The sequence below is a fragment of the Columba livia genome, chromosome 1 (assembly GCF_036013475.1).
Source record: "Columba livia isolate bColLiv1 breed racing homer chromosome 1, bColLiv1.pat.W.v2, whole genome shotgun sequence".
In the NCBI taxonomy this organism is placed as follows: domain Eukaryota; kingdom Metazoa; phylum Chordata; class Aves; order Columbiformes; family Columbidae; genus Columba; species Columba livia.
In genome coordinates, this window is record NC_088602.1 from 129,665,672 (window position 1) to 129,680,632 (window position 14,961).

Below are 14,961 nucleotides of genomic sequence, written 5' to 3' on the forward strand. Positions count from 1 at the left end.
CTCATTTGGAGAGCTTTAAACTAGGCTCGAAGGGGGATGGGGTTGTAGCTGGGCTTGTCCCAGTGGGGCAGCATTCTAAAACTGATGAGGACCGGGTGGCCTCCTATGCCCCTAGGGAGAAATTGGTGTGCTCTGCTCGCTCCCTGAAATGCCTGTACACCAATGCGCACAGCATGGGGAATAAGCAGGAGGAGTTAGAATCCTATGTTCGGTCGGGAGATTATGATCTGGCGGCAATTACGGATACATGGTGGGACAGTTCACATGGCTGGAATGTGGTCATAGATGGCTATGCCCTTTTCAGGAAAGACAGGCCAGCCAGGCGTGGTGGTGGAGTTGCTCTCTATGTGAGAGAGCAACTACAATGTACTAAATTCTGCCCAGGAGTGGGTGACGAGCGAGTTGAGAGTGTATGGGTCAGGATCAAGGGGCAGGCTGGCAGGGGTGACACTGTTGTGGGTGTCTGTTACAGGCCACCAGATCAGGCTGAGGAAGTTGATGAGGCCTTCTATGGGCAGCTGAGAGTGGCCTCACAGTCACAGGCCCTGGTTGTTGTGGGTGATTTTAACTTCCCTGATGTTTGCTGGAAGGACCATTCAGCCAGCCAGCCACAGTCCAGGAGGTTCCTCCAGTGCATTGATGATAACTTCCTCATGCAGGTGGTGGAGGAGCCGACTAGGAGAGGTGCACTGCTGGACCTCATCCTCACTAACAAGGAGGGTCTGGTCGAAGCAGTAAAGGTTGAGGGCTGCCTGGGTTGCACTGACCACGAGATGGTGGAGTTCAGCATCTTGGGTGGCAGGAACAGAATAGCAAGCAGAATTGCAACCCTGGACTTTAGCAGGGCTAAATTTGGCCTTTTCAAGCAATTGCTGGGGGAAGTCCCATGGGCAAGACTGTTTGAAGGAGAAGGGGCCCAAGATAGCTGGATTGCATTCAGAGATTGCTTCTTCCACGCCCAGGATCAGAGAATCCCCACACGAAGGAAGTCAAGGAAGGGAGCCAGGAGGCCTGCGTGGTTGAATAGGGATCTGTTGGGTATGCTCAAGCAGAAGAGGCGAGTTTACAGGTCATAAAAGCAGGGGCTGGCCACTTGGGAGGAATATAAGGCTGCTGTTAGAGGATATAGGAAGGCAGCTAGGATAGCCAAGGCCTCCTTAGAATTACAGCTGGTGAGAGGGGTCAAAGACAGCAAAAAGAGCTTTTTCAAATACGTAGCTGATAAAACTAATACTAGAGGTAATGTAGGCCCGCTGATGAACGGGGTGGGTGCCCTGGTGGCAGAAGATACAGAGAAGGCAGAATTACTGAATGCCTTCTTTGTCTCTGTCTACTCTGCTGGAGGCTGTCCTGGGGAGCCCTGTACCCCTGAGACCCCAGATGAAGCCAGGTCAATGGAGGAGTTTGCTTTAGTCAATGAGGACTGGGTTAGGGAGCAGTTAAATAGTCTGGACATCCATAAATCCATGGGTCCAGATGGGATGCATCCGCGGGTGCTGAGGGAGCTGGCTGAAGTCATTGCTGGACCGCTCTCCATCATCTTTGCCAAGTCTTGGGAAACGGGAGAGGTGCTCGAGGATTAGAGGAAAGCAAACGTCACTCCAGTCTTCAAAAAGGGCAAGAAGGAGGACACGGGTAATTATAGACCGGTCAGCCCCACCTCTGTCCCTGGGAAAGTAATGGAACGGCTTGTCCTTGGTGCCATCTCAGGGCATATCAAGGATAAGAGGGTTATTAGGGGCAGTCAGCATGGCTTTACTAAGGGTAAGTCATGCTTGACCAACCTCATAGCCTTTTATGAGAATGTAACAAGGTGGATGGATGATGTCAGAGCAGTGGATGTGGTCTACCTTGACTTCAGTAAAGCCTTTGACCCAGTCTCCCACAGCATCCTCACAGCTAAGTTGAGGAGGTGTGGTCTGGGACAATAGAGTAGTGAGGTGGGTTGCAAACTGGCTTAAGGAGAGAAGCCAGAGAGTGGTAGTGTGGAGTCTAGTTGGAGGCCAGTATCTAGTGGAGTGCTTCAGGGGCCAGTATTGGGGCCCATATTATTCAATACATTAACTAATGATTTGGACGAGGGAGTAGAGTGTACTATCAGCAAGTTTGCTGATGACACTAAGCTGGGAGGGTTGGCTGACATGCTAGAAGGCTGTGCTGCCATCCAGTGGGACCTGGACAGGCTGGAGAGTTGGGCGGGGAATAACCTAATGAAATTTAACAAGGGAAAGTGTAGAGTCCTGCATCTGGGCAGGAACAACCCCAGGTTCCAGTATAGGTTGGGAAATTACGTATTAGAGAGCAGTGTAGGGGAAAGGGACCTGGGGGTCCTGGTGGACAACAGGATGACCATGAGCCAGCACTGTGCCCTTGTGGCCAGGAAGGCCAATGGCATCCTGGGGTGTATTAGAAGGGGGGTGGTTAGTAGGTCGAGAGAGGTCCTCCTTCCCCTCTATTCCACCCTGGTGAGACCACATCTGGAATATTGTGTCCAGTTCTGGGCCCCTCAGTTCCAGAAGGACAGGGAACTGCTGGAGAGAGTCCAGCGTAGGGCAACGAAGATGATTAAGGGAGTGGAGCACCTCCCTTATGAAGAAAGGCTGAGGGAGCTGGGATTCTTTAGTTTGGAGAAGAGGAAACTAAGGGGGGACCTCATTAATGTTTTAAATATATAAAGGGTGAGTGCCATGAGGATGGAGCCAGGCTCTTCTCGGTGGCAAACAACGATAGGACAAGGGGTAATGGGATCAAGCTGGAACACAAGAGGTTCCACTTAAATTTGAGAAAAAACTTCTTCTCAGTAAGGGTGACAGAGCACTGGAACAGGCTGCCCAGGGAGGTTGTGGAGTCTCCTTCTCTGGAGACATTCAAAACCCACCTGGACATGTTCCTGTGCGACCTCACCTAGGCGTTCCTGCTCCACCAGGGGGATTGGACTAGATGATCTTTTGAGGTCCCTTCCAATCCCAAACATACTGTGATACTGTGAACTGTCAGTGCAGGTGAACCAAGAGACCCTTTATTTTGGCAAGGCACTTACATTTATAGTTAGTATCTGTTGTACATGCATTTGGTTTCTGTTTTAATTGGCTTATGGCAGCTGTCCACACACTCAAAGTTATCTTACAATGGGTTTACTTAATCTTTCAGGCAGTTTGGCTAACACATTGTAAATAAATTTTCTTGTGCAAAAACGTTCTGATTTCTCATTCTATTTTGGTAAAGATCATTCCAGTAGTTCAGGATGACTGTCTGTAAGGTATTGTCTGCCTTCAAGTTTTTTATATCCTGCTATCAGGGTCTCAGTGCCTACCAAAAGATAACAAAATAAAAATGCTGCTGTAGAATTCACATAAAGAAGATCCACCTCACATGTCACTTTCCTTCAAAATCAAGATGAACTTCAGGAAGTGAAAAACTGAGGATCTGAATTTGAACTTTTGTGGTAGTAAAGCTGAAATTCAGCCTTCAAACTGTCTTCCTGAGGCTGACAGGGGTTGGTAGAAATATTGCCAGTTCTGATATTGATGGGGTAGGAAACACCCTACTGCTGGGGAACAGATAATTCAAAGTTGTTAGTTAGCAAAGCTAATATTTAAACTGATGATACTTCTTCCCTAATTGAAATTGAGATGAACAATTAATTTTGTTGAGGTTTAAATTAAGGGTTTTCGTTAGTTCAACTACAGCCAGAACTAAACATAGGTGATTCAGTTCTGTGAAGATTTCCGTGGTGGATAACATGTAACAGTTGATAAGGTGATACATCCTTCCACAACCAGTAATGGACTTCAAGAAGCAATCCTGGAAAGTGAACAGAAAGCCTACTGATTTTCGTTAATGGATACTCATTCTGTTCATTTGGGGGTTTAGGTGTTCTTAAGCACCTCATTGGAAGCAAGGAAACGTTTTTTGATTTTGGACAAGCAGACTCCCAGGAATCGACAAGGAAAAACCCGCTAAGCATCAGCTCATCCTGGGTACTTGGTCCATCCATCATTTCTGATTGATCAAAAATCCTGGTTATTCTGCTTGACAGGGAAAGGGCTCATATTTGGATCCCAACTCATAAGAAAGGGCATCTGAGTGCTGGTATGGATACATGAATTGTTATAGGACAAAGTTGATAAGACCAAAATCCGAAGAGCACAATTAATTACTGATGAAGTTTTTATCCCAAAACAGTTATTTATTGAGCTACTGCTTAACCTTCATCTTCAAATTGTTTCATTATTCAAATGCAAAATAACTTTCTTAAATGTTTAGAAAATGGATTGAAAACATACAGTCTGTAATAGTATCACATAATAAAATCTACACTTTTGCTTGATTTATAATGAAATAAATTATGCCACGTGTTCCACTTTCCCAACAAGCTCATCACCAGTAATCGTTCTTGAATGCTTACCACTATAGCTGGATGTAGTGAAGGCAAAGAACAACAGGAATAATTGTTGATAATGTGCTGCCTGGCTGACCCACTCTGAAGTTTATTTCCATTTATATTCTACCAAGGCTTCCAAAAGTAATCATGAACACTTGGGCTTCTTAAGAGCCATGGTGGGCCATGATTTTCTAAAACATGTCCCTATGGGTTTGATTTTTCAAACACTATATCTCAGTGCTATCATGCCATGGTTAATCCAAAGGTAAATACTGTATGGCAGATGCTTTTGAAAAATCAGTCACATATTTAGGTACGTGAGGATAAATTTTTTCTTAATATTGCTAAAGAGAGAAATATCTCACTGGACTTAGGTGAGATTTTTCACTCCTTAAATTCTAGAGAGTTTCTAAAAACCTTCCTCAAAAGAAGATTGACTATTTCTGAAAATACTGCCTTCAGCACCTGACATGAAGCCTTCTGTGACAGACCACTAAACACAAAGAGCTGTTCAGTCAGCCATAATATGCTTTGTCCTACAACCAGCTACACCAGTGAAATGAGTGTCCTATATAGGTATGCATTTTCAACCAGCAGTCCTGACAGTGAAGTTATTTGAATATTTAAGTTTGCCACAGTTTGCTTTGAGACTTCTATAGGACACCATAGCCAAATACAGGTTCAGAGCAAGCTCTGCAACACAAGGCGATTCAGCCATGTAAAATATGGTGAAGAACACTGGCTGATTTGCTCTGAGTACAATGCTAACTAGCCAGGGTAAAGCACTGCACTACCATGACTTTTCTGTTTCTGGAAACTAAGTTAGATCTTTGCATAGCACCAAGTCACCATAGAAACATGCCAGCTTATTCAGCAACAGCTCAGGCAAGCCTGTATGGTATCTCAGTGACCTATCTAAACATACCTAATTCATTACATGCAAGTGGAAGGCAGGGTTTCTTATCAGAGACCTATACGCAACAACGCATAGTATAAATAAGTTAGTACCACTTATTAAAATCTTCATAGTTCTTGAAATCCTTTGTCCATGTATATTTTTCACTAGGCTTTAAAATATCACCTTATACTTTGCAATTGTTGATATGTTGCTTTTAAACAACCAACCTATTTCAATTTTTAAAACCTGTAACAAAAGTCAGCCAAAATCAGGATCTAAAGAGCACTGAAATAAACAGGACTATTCAGAAGACAGGTCATCACCAGTAAGATTTTACTTCACATTCCAAGTATCTTTCTTCCTAGAAAATTATTTCTTATTATTAACAATGTGGCTACTTCTACAATCCTGATCACAAAGTAGGATTCAGTGGTGTTAGATGTCAAACAGAATAAAAGACTCTTACTGTCTCAAGTACATTGTCAACTAACTGAAGACAATATTTGTAAAAGTGAAGATCAGAGGATTTTAAGATTCACTTACACCTACACTCAGAACACAGCAGAATATTTGGAAGATCAAGCAAATCTGATGGTGCCATGTAGTGTTGTATAAATGTATGATCTGTCTAAACATGCCCCAGTATGTTATGGCCTGATACAGCAAGACTTTTTATTCATATCAGATTGAAGTTCAATGGTTTTCTCTTTCACTTTATCTTCGTGTTCCTTTAAAATCCTGGGGGAAAGAAACAACACTTTAGAGACAAAAAGTCAATGATACCCATAAGACATCAAAACAAGAAAACTTTTACTCAAACCTATTAAATCGTCCAGAGATTAACAGAAAATGACAGAATTTTGTGAACTAACAAACAAACAGCTATGATGGCTCCATCACAAAGCCGTCTTCGTTCATTTAGTTAGAAAAATGTAGTTGATGCTGACTGTTAGAATTTATTGTATATTACAGAGACTCAAAACTGCGACTTTCATTTGTTATTTTTGAGGCTGGAGCAAAACAAAACCACATCTGGCTACCTAGACATTTATCAATTACTTGACACATTCACAAAATTTCACTAACTCCAGCAAAAATATTAAAGATCTGCTAATTTATTACCAGAGTTTTCACCTCTGTAAGCAGCTCAGAAGGGACAGATTTACCTGTGTTTTTACCCCTAGCCTTTATAAAGCTTCAAAAATCCACCTCTCCCTTTTCCTAGCCCCCAAGCAGACAGCAGAATTTGAGCTGTAATGAGCAGAGGGAAGAAAGCAGCACATCCAATGTCTTACTTCAAGGACTCAGCAGCATCCATTTCCAAGCATATTTCTCCAATCCTTCAAGAAATTCCTGCAAGAACTATCACAGCATCCTAGGCCCGCAGCTGCCCTAGCAACAATTCAGGGGTTTCTGGGTCTATACAGAGCTCTATTAGTTTTCACGGGACTTTTTATGAACCAGAGTACCTGCTCAGTTGAAGCAACAGGCTCCAGACCTCTTTAAAAGGAACAAATATTACATCACCTTAAGTTCCTATCAAACTGATTGAACAGAATTTACTCTATCACCAGTGACAGGGAAGTCAGGCTTGTAGAGAACTCATAGATTGTGTTTTCTTCTTACCTAGCTAAGTGAAGCACAGATTTCTTGGTATTGTACCCAGAATATGCACTGCATTCATAGAAAATTAAATTGTAATCCTAGAATCAAACAGATAGACCATTTCAATTGATTTTGCACACTACCTCACTCCAGATTTAAAAAAGCAGAACAGATATATTGAAATGTGCAAATAAAGAAACAGAAATAGATCATCTTGGGAAAAATTAGGATTTAATTATAGAGCCAACAGTAAAGAGTAACAAAAGAAAGTGCAAGTGTGCCTCTAAGCAACAACTATATGCATTTCTCAGCAGATACTTAATCTATACAGTGGCTTTTGCTTTAAGAGCTTGATCTCTCAAAGGCTCAAATGTAAATAATGCCTTGTAAGGTACCGAATCTTGTGAACTTTCCTCGTGATGATGAGACCAACCTTTTCCAGAAAATGACCAGTTAGAAACCCCAGCAAAAAAAAACCAATAAATTTATTATATTTCATTTTTTGTACTTCTGAAATTTTTTTGAACCTTCTTTTACAGTCAGTCTGAATATTTGGTTTTGTAGCCCTGGGAGCTTTGTAGTTTGGATAAATAAATGGTCACACCCTGGGGATGTTCTTAGCACTTCAGCTGAAGTCTTATCTTGATAAATGTGAGATCATCTGCACAAAAGCCTGACCTGGCAGTTGTGATGGCAAGAGGAGTTTGAGAGGGAATGACAGATTATCCTCTCAACATCTGACTACTTTGACAAGATATTATATTGAAACTCACCTATGTTGCCTCTATGGTATTATTATATGTCCTTTTACCCATCCAAATTACAACTTGCTATTCACTTTTTGCTTTTCTATGTGCCTTATTGCTATTTATAAAAGTAGCTCAAAATTCATCAAATAACTCAGTATCTTAGGAAATGACAATCACATGTCTGCATATTTTCATTTGTATGCTATTAATTGTGATTACTACACTTGTACTTATTTAACAACCTTTCATAAAACACAATTCAGTTTACAAAAGTTCCCATTAAAATGACCAAGTACTTCAGTTTTGGTTTCTGTTGGTGGTGGTGTTTTGTTGTTGTTGTTTGGTAGTGTTGTGGGGTTTGGTTTTGTTTTGTTTTTTGTTTTTTTTAATATACTATGCTTCCAAAATTGTACAGCTTTTTGAAATTTTTATCATCTTCATGAAAGTTCAAAGACAAAAAGTGGGGAAAAGAAGTTTCATAAATATGGTAGTCTATTTTAGCACCTCTAAAAATGCTTCAGTGTTATCAAATGTCAGTTTTAAATATGCTGTCAATGGTTATATGTTTTTTTCTAATGATCATCAGGATTAAACCACTTGTACTGATTTCTGCGTGGCCAGATAAGCACAGAAAAGCAGAGAAGGGAAGAAATCAGGCAATGTTAGTGTTGGATGGATATTTTATTGATTTTTTTAACAGTGTTGTAAGGAACCATTGAAGGAGGAATGCTGTTTTTACAACTGATCTGGCACCTGACCCCAGCTGAGGGAGAAGGACTGAGAGATATCAGATTATGAATCCTTAATGTAAAACAAAGTCTCTTCAAACTAATCCCTGAATGCAAACTGATTACTGTATTTAAGAAGTTAATCTAGGGGGAAGGGTAGCCAAAGAGCCAGGAATCCATATTTTAAATGAATCAATAAGGGGAAGGGTGTTGTTAGAATTAGATTAATTAATCATTTAAACTGAGGCAGGCATCAGGTAGGCAGTAAACTCTGCAGTATCCAACCAATGGGGAACAGGGGAGGGAATTTGCAGCTGGGATTTGCAGGGAATATAAGCAGGGGCTTTTTGCCCTACTCTGTGTGTCTACCTTTAGGTAGAACACCTGGTCTTGCAAAATCATTAATAAAACATGTTTTGCTGAGAGATCCTTGCCTGGGTCTATTATATTTGCAAGGTAATAATTTCCTACAGGGTTTTGTATATTTATAATGATGTAACACCATGATTCTCCTGCTTTACTTAGAAAAAGATAAAGTCTGACTGGCTCAAATTTCTTGCTAGCTACACAAACAGAAGTTTGAAATAAAATTTACCCTCCTTTCTTCTGCTCAGCTGATCAGAACTCTAATTGGAAACCTACTGTGGTCAATATCTAGCTACTTTATGTCAGTCAAGCAGAGAGTGAATCTACTCCTACATCTTTCCACATACAACAGAATTTCACTAGAGGAGAACTCTCAGTGATTACATAATTTATGCTGCCATGAATCGGAATGAATTTTTCAACAAATTCCATGGGTAGGGCAAATTCTCATTGTTGAAAGATAATTTATACTCAGTTGATATAAATTTCTTATTTCCGTCAGTCTGGCAAACAGGTTCTTCTCTGGAGGGGGAGTCAGCCTGGAAATGCAAAGTGTCATTCCTTTGAATCAGGGAGGAAACTTTAATTGATAGCTTACACAAAGAGGACAAAGTAGCAGAAGGCAAGATACATTTATTTAACAAGCCAGGAAAAGCTATCCCTCTCCATCCAGGAAGTAGCTGTTGAAGCTGGGAGACCACTGGCCACTACTTCACATTCAAAAGTTACATACAAATCAGCTGGCATCTAAAGAACAGGGAGGAAAATGAACAATTACCAGAGGAAGCTGGGCAATTTCTGTCCTGTAAAGTACTATCACTCTGACAATAATAGCCCCCTCATTAGCAGTATTTGTGTAACAATGGCACTGACAGATTGATAAAGGTGGCAGTGTATGAACACGTAGTAACAGTCCTTATCCCATGAAGCACACCTAGTCTTCAAAGTCAAAGCAGACAAAGGCATTATTATTTTACAACTGAGGAACAGAGATAGAGAAGGATTTATTGACCCATTTAAGTTCATTCACGTAGTCTGTGAAGGGCCGAAATAAAATCATGCTACTTGAATGCCTGAGCAGCACATATATCATAAGCCATTTTATTTAAATAGTTTGCAGTGGTTACACTGATCCACTCAAACAGAATATTGGCTCTTCCTGGGTGGTCACAACATGATCTGAATACTCTCTGTGGTGGTGTTGTGCTCATATGAATTCTTGATCAGTGAATTAAGCTAAGCTGAACAGAAAATTGTTAAATGGAGTTTTCCTTCTGGATCTTCTGCTAAAAAAGTCAAATGTACTTTTCCTTTCCTTTTTCCTTTCCTTTCCTTTCCTTTCCTTTCCTTTCCTTTCCTTTCCTTTCCTTTCCTTTCCTTTCCTTTCCTTTCCTTTCCTTTCCTTTCCTTTCCTTTCCTTTCCTTTCCTTTCCTTTCCTTTCCTTTCCTTTCCTTTCCTTTCCTTTCCTTTCCTTTCCTTTCCTTTCCTTTCCTTTCCTTTCCTTTCCATTTTTCTTTCTCTCCTTTTCTCTTTATATTCCCAGTATCTCTATCAAGAGAGTTTTAAGTTTCCCATCAGGTCATTCTTGAACTGCATGTGAACATTTTGGTTTGTGGCCGCTATTTCTCCCTGCAAAGTCTATACTGCAAAATTCTCCTTACCACTACAATGTTTACTCTTTAATTCATCCAGCTACAGATCAGCTTCATCACAATCTTGTTGTTTCCTATGATGCCTTCCAAAATCCTAATTCTCCTTTCCTAGGGTATCCCACGTACACTGCAACTACCAGTCTTCCCAAATGAAATAAAAATAATTCCTTTCAGGCTGTCATTCTTCCTTTAAAAAATGAACTGTGCTGCCTGATTTTCAAAGCCGTTATGTGACATGTGCATTATAATGGGAGCCCACATGTTACTGACCGAATTTGTACTACATTGACTTGTGAGATGTGGGCCTGAAGCAAAGTAAGAGTAAACACAGCTGGGCTGGAATGCCCCTATATATTAGAATAATACATCTTTGTTTTACTAGTACAATTTTTTAAAGAGCTTATGACACATAAGACACCTACTCTGTTCATTTAGCATTTATGTGTCATTTGTTTTTTCACAGAAGGATTCAGTGTTACACCCTGGAGTCTGTCCTAGCTTCTAGGGTCTCACAGCTATCTCCATTTCCATGTATACAAGAAAACAAACCAGATTTCCTAAAGGGAGAACCTTTGACGGATGAAGTCCAAGGCTGATATTGCTTCCCTATAAAAACAAAATAATGGGTACAAAGCTGAAAACAGAGGTATGCTTGAAAAAGGCTGTATGAATAATCAAAATAACATGAAAAGAGATCTGGCCCTAATTCTTTCAGTTATAGAGAGGTGCCTAGCAGTAGTCTTTCCTATATACCAAGAACAATTTAGCTGCACTTCAAATTTTGAAACCTTTTTTTTTGGTTACCAGCAAGCAGAGCTGTAAATCAGCTTTCAAAGGAGAAAAAAGTACATACATGAAATCCAGCATGTTGTTTATTTTAGGTAAATTCCTACCAACTCAGTTAATTTCTCAGGAATATTGAAATGATTGTTTCTAAATAAATGAATATTATGGAGGCATTGGTGTTCAAACTATACGCATTGTCTAGAGAGATTAAAAAAAAAAATAAATTGATGGGCATAGTACACAGGAATATAAACAAGTATCTGCTATTTGCAGTCCCTTAATGCTTAAATTATGGCCCATGGATCACCAGTGGTCTGGTAGATGCAGACTGTTAACTCTAGTTATTTTATCTCCTTGATGGAAAGTTACTAAAAGTAAACATGTTTTCTACTCCTATCATAGGAATAGCAGATGGTCTTCTGTGGTTCTACAGGAGGTAGGAGGGAGAAAAGATCCTCAAATTACCTCTCTGTTAAGAATCCATAGAAAAGACGGAAAAAAGAGAAAGAAAAAGAACAGAGATGGAAAAAATAGAAAGAGAGAACAAAGGAAAAGAGGTGAGGTAGAGATAGGAGAGTGAATTCATAAATATTTTTTCACCACTCACTTTTTTTTAATCTAGACAGCTTTTTAAATACTGTAATTATCAGCACTTACATCACTGAGACCTGAACTGATGAGTGTGATGAGGTTCCTAATCCTTAAAAAACTTGTCTGATTAAAATGAATCTGTGTTCCTATGAATTTTGACACATTCAGACTCCATTTTAAAACCTTCACCTTCAAGTTTTTTTAAGAAGTTCCCTCAAATTTTTGTACCTTAGCAAGATGTTCTCCCATTCCCATAGGGACCTCACGTTCCTTTTCATTATCAGTTTTATTACCCAACAAGAGCACAGGTACATTTTCCCCATTTGTCTCCTGCAGAACAAAGAATAAATATCGACTGAGGCATTGTATTTAAAAAAATCACAGATCAAGATAATAAAAACTAACAGTTGTCACACTGCAACGAGACATTTAAGACATCACATGAGTCAGGTACATGCTGCTTTACTTAGAAACATGTCAGGAATTAAAGTTGCATAAAAGGCATGAAAAAGAGAGAATGTTACAGATTGCACTAACTTGGTGTTTTTTAATGCTAGAGACCTCAGTAACGACATTTTTTAATAACAGCACAGAAGCTCATCAGACTATAATAAAATGGGAAAGAGAATACTACCATGCTACACATTCTCTGACATTGTGTGTTTATAGCACTGCTTTTCTAATTACATGGACAGGAAAATAATGAGAACAGCTGGGTACAATTATGACAAATAAATTATATGAAGTAGTGGAGAGATACACAGAATAGCCCCTCAAAACACATAGAAAAGGCATGAATCTAAATTAGTTCTGAAAATGGTTAGAATTATCACAATGAGTACATCCATAAAGCAAGCTGAATACTGCAGCAGTAAATGGACTTAGCCGTATGTCTTCAACTTAGCAATAGTTTGTAGCAAACAAAACTAGTCAGTAATGATGAATGAACTATGACAGCTTGGAAAAAGATTTTGGCCACAATATTTGACTTTTCTGGATCAAAAGCTGGAACTCTCCTCTAGTTTTTACCATACTGAATTATAACAATCACTGATTTGTTAAGATCATACATTTAATAAGGATCTGTTCTTACAAAATACATGCTACTATTACTTCAATAGAGCTACTCAGATGAGGAATAACTATACCTGGTTGGAAACATTTGCATGATTAAGTCCTATTTCCAGTTTGCAAAGCCACCTATTTGCCATTACAGAAAGATGTGTATTACACTAGAACACATGCCAAATAAAATCAGACTAAACGATCTTCGCCTACCAATTTGTTCCCTACTTTTTCAGTAGCAATACTCTGCAACAGTGAGAAAATAGGAAGTCACACTTCATTCTCTCTAGTGACTCAGTCCTTTATGGTAGCAGCCTCAGTATTATTTTTATTTTCTGTTTTGGCCACAAGCACATTCAGCTGCTTGTACTCTAAATATGTTGCCTATGAGCTACGGAGATATACCAAGAAACAAAAAGAGAATTTTTAATTAACTGAAGCCACTCAGTGGCATGAGTTATGGTTTTGTTTTAATGTTGTTCAAAGGATGATTCCAGGAAACTGAACTGTCTACCACAAGACAGTTTTATAGCACTAATGTAGACACTATAGCTTTAAGTTTATGGCTTATGTTCACAAGACAGTCAATTTTCCGTGAACTATACATACTTGGTTGTCAAACTGGTAGTGATGCTCAGTAATCATCACACTATCATCACTGATCCAAAGCACTTCCCAGTGCTAGTGGTGATACAATGGGAGTCATCAGCTAGATAACCCTTAGAAGAAATCAGATGACTCCATGCTGTGCTTTCCCCACCACTCATTTTAAGTCCTTAAAACCCTGGAACTGTGATTATTTTCATAGTCATAGAGATTCTAAAAACAGCTTTACTGGTAACTGTGCAGACCAAGATCACTAACAAAAATGTAATTGTGACTACACAATAAACATGCTGCTCTCTGTGCTTTGCTCTGCTAACACTCCCTGTCCAGAAGAAGGTAGAGAATAACGACACTACAGTTTAGATATAAAGTTATGTCATGTTACCTCAATGCTTATCAGCCACTGCTTAACAGCTGTGAACGTGTCTTTTGCTGTTATATCATACATCACAATGACACCATCTGCTTTTCTGAAAAATTGCTTGGTAATACTTCGGTACCTACAAGAAAGAACCTGTTTATAACTCTCTTCAACAGAAGTAGCAATCTGACAATGTAAGTTTTATCATAATCCCGCCTTGCACTCCCAAAGGAAAATGCTGCCATACAGTTTCCGCTAATCATAAGCATTAAATCCCTGTTAATTTGGTTTACATAGGTATTCTAAAATTCCACAAACTAGACAAGGGAGAAGCTGTAATACTGATCTTCACTGCAGATCCTGTTTGAAAGGTGAGGCTTATTATGAATTGCAGTAAACAATCCCATTTTTCCTGATTCATCAGAACATTTTTCTCATTCAGTAGAAGATTCACAGAGGGCACTACTAACACCACAAATTACTGCAACAGCAAATAAATTATTTGCAAAAAAATATTATTCAAAAATGCTTGGAAAAGTGCCCTCTGCTTTCTTTAACTGATTCTGAGTTAGTCTGGATAATCAGCTGCATATCTTACCTTTTTCCATCCTCTTTCATTTTAAGTTTGGAGCAGAAATTTCTCCCTCATAAAGTGCTCTAACAAAAGCTAGCTAGAATTCTGTTTGGGAATTTTTTCCCAAGTTTCCTGTAGAAAATGTAGATCATCATTATCACCCTTGCTTTTAGTAACAGAAAAATACACCATAGGTGAGGACATTGGAAAGGAAATTACCACTGAAAACTTACAAAAACTTGTGAGATCTTCAACTACAATGGTATTGTTTTGGTGGAAAACAAACAAACAAGCAAAGAAAACCACAACTTTTTTTTTTTTTTTTTTTTTTTTTTAAACTATTAAGGCTTTTTCTGCTATAGGAATAATTCTAGATATGTTTTAAAATAAGCCTTCCTCCTAAAGAAACTGTGCGGTACAAAACTTTTAACAGCTTTAATAATCTCTTCTACAGATTGGCAGTTTTTTCAATGAACACTTAGCACAAAATGAACACATAATCACTGGTAGGGAAGGATCTATATTGTGAATTCACTGGCTCTATTAGGAATTCATTCCTCTCCTGAGAGGCAGGATTAGGCAGGATTAGATCCAT

General features: G+C 39.3%; 1 protein-coding gene across 6 annotated transcripts in view; it reads right to left on the reverse strand.

Annotated features, from left to right (window-relative positions):
* Positions 1 to 2,997: 2,997 nt before the first annotated feature.
* The window catches only part of CRACR2A (calcium release activated channel regulator 2A), a 65,720-nt gene continuing 53,756 nt past the window's right edge, over positions 2,998 to 14,961 (reverse strand). For 4 of the 6 annotated variants that reach the window (XM_065029189.1, XM_065029173.1, XM_021297612.2 and 1 more), the window contains 4 exons: positions 13,817 to 13,931; positions 11,989 to 12,090; positions 6,909 to 6,985; positions 5,599 to 6,020 (listed from right to left, as the gene is read on the reverse strand). In XM_065029189.1, coding sequence (XP_064885261.1) covers positions 5,930 to 6,020; positions 6,909 to 6,985; positions 11,989 to 12,090; positions 13,817 to 13,931 — 385 coding nt within the window. In that variant the 3' untranslated portion in view covers positions 5,599 to 5,929. Of the gene's footprint in view, positions 6,021 to 6,908; positions 6,986 to 11,988; positions 12,091 to 13,816; positions 13,932 to 14,961 lie in introns of all 6 variants that reach the window. The other 2 variants (XM_065029149.1, XM_065029180.1) reach the window with 2 other exon arrangements.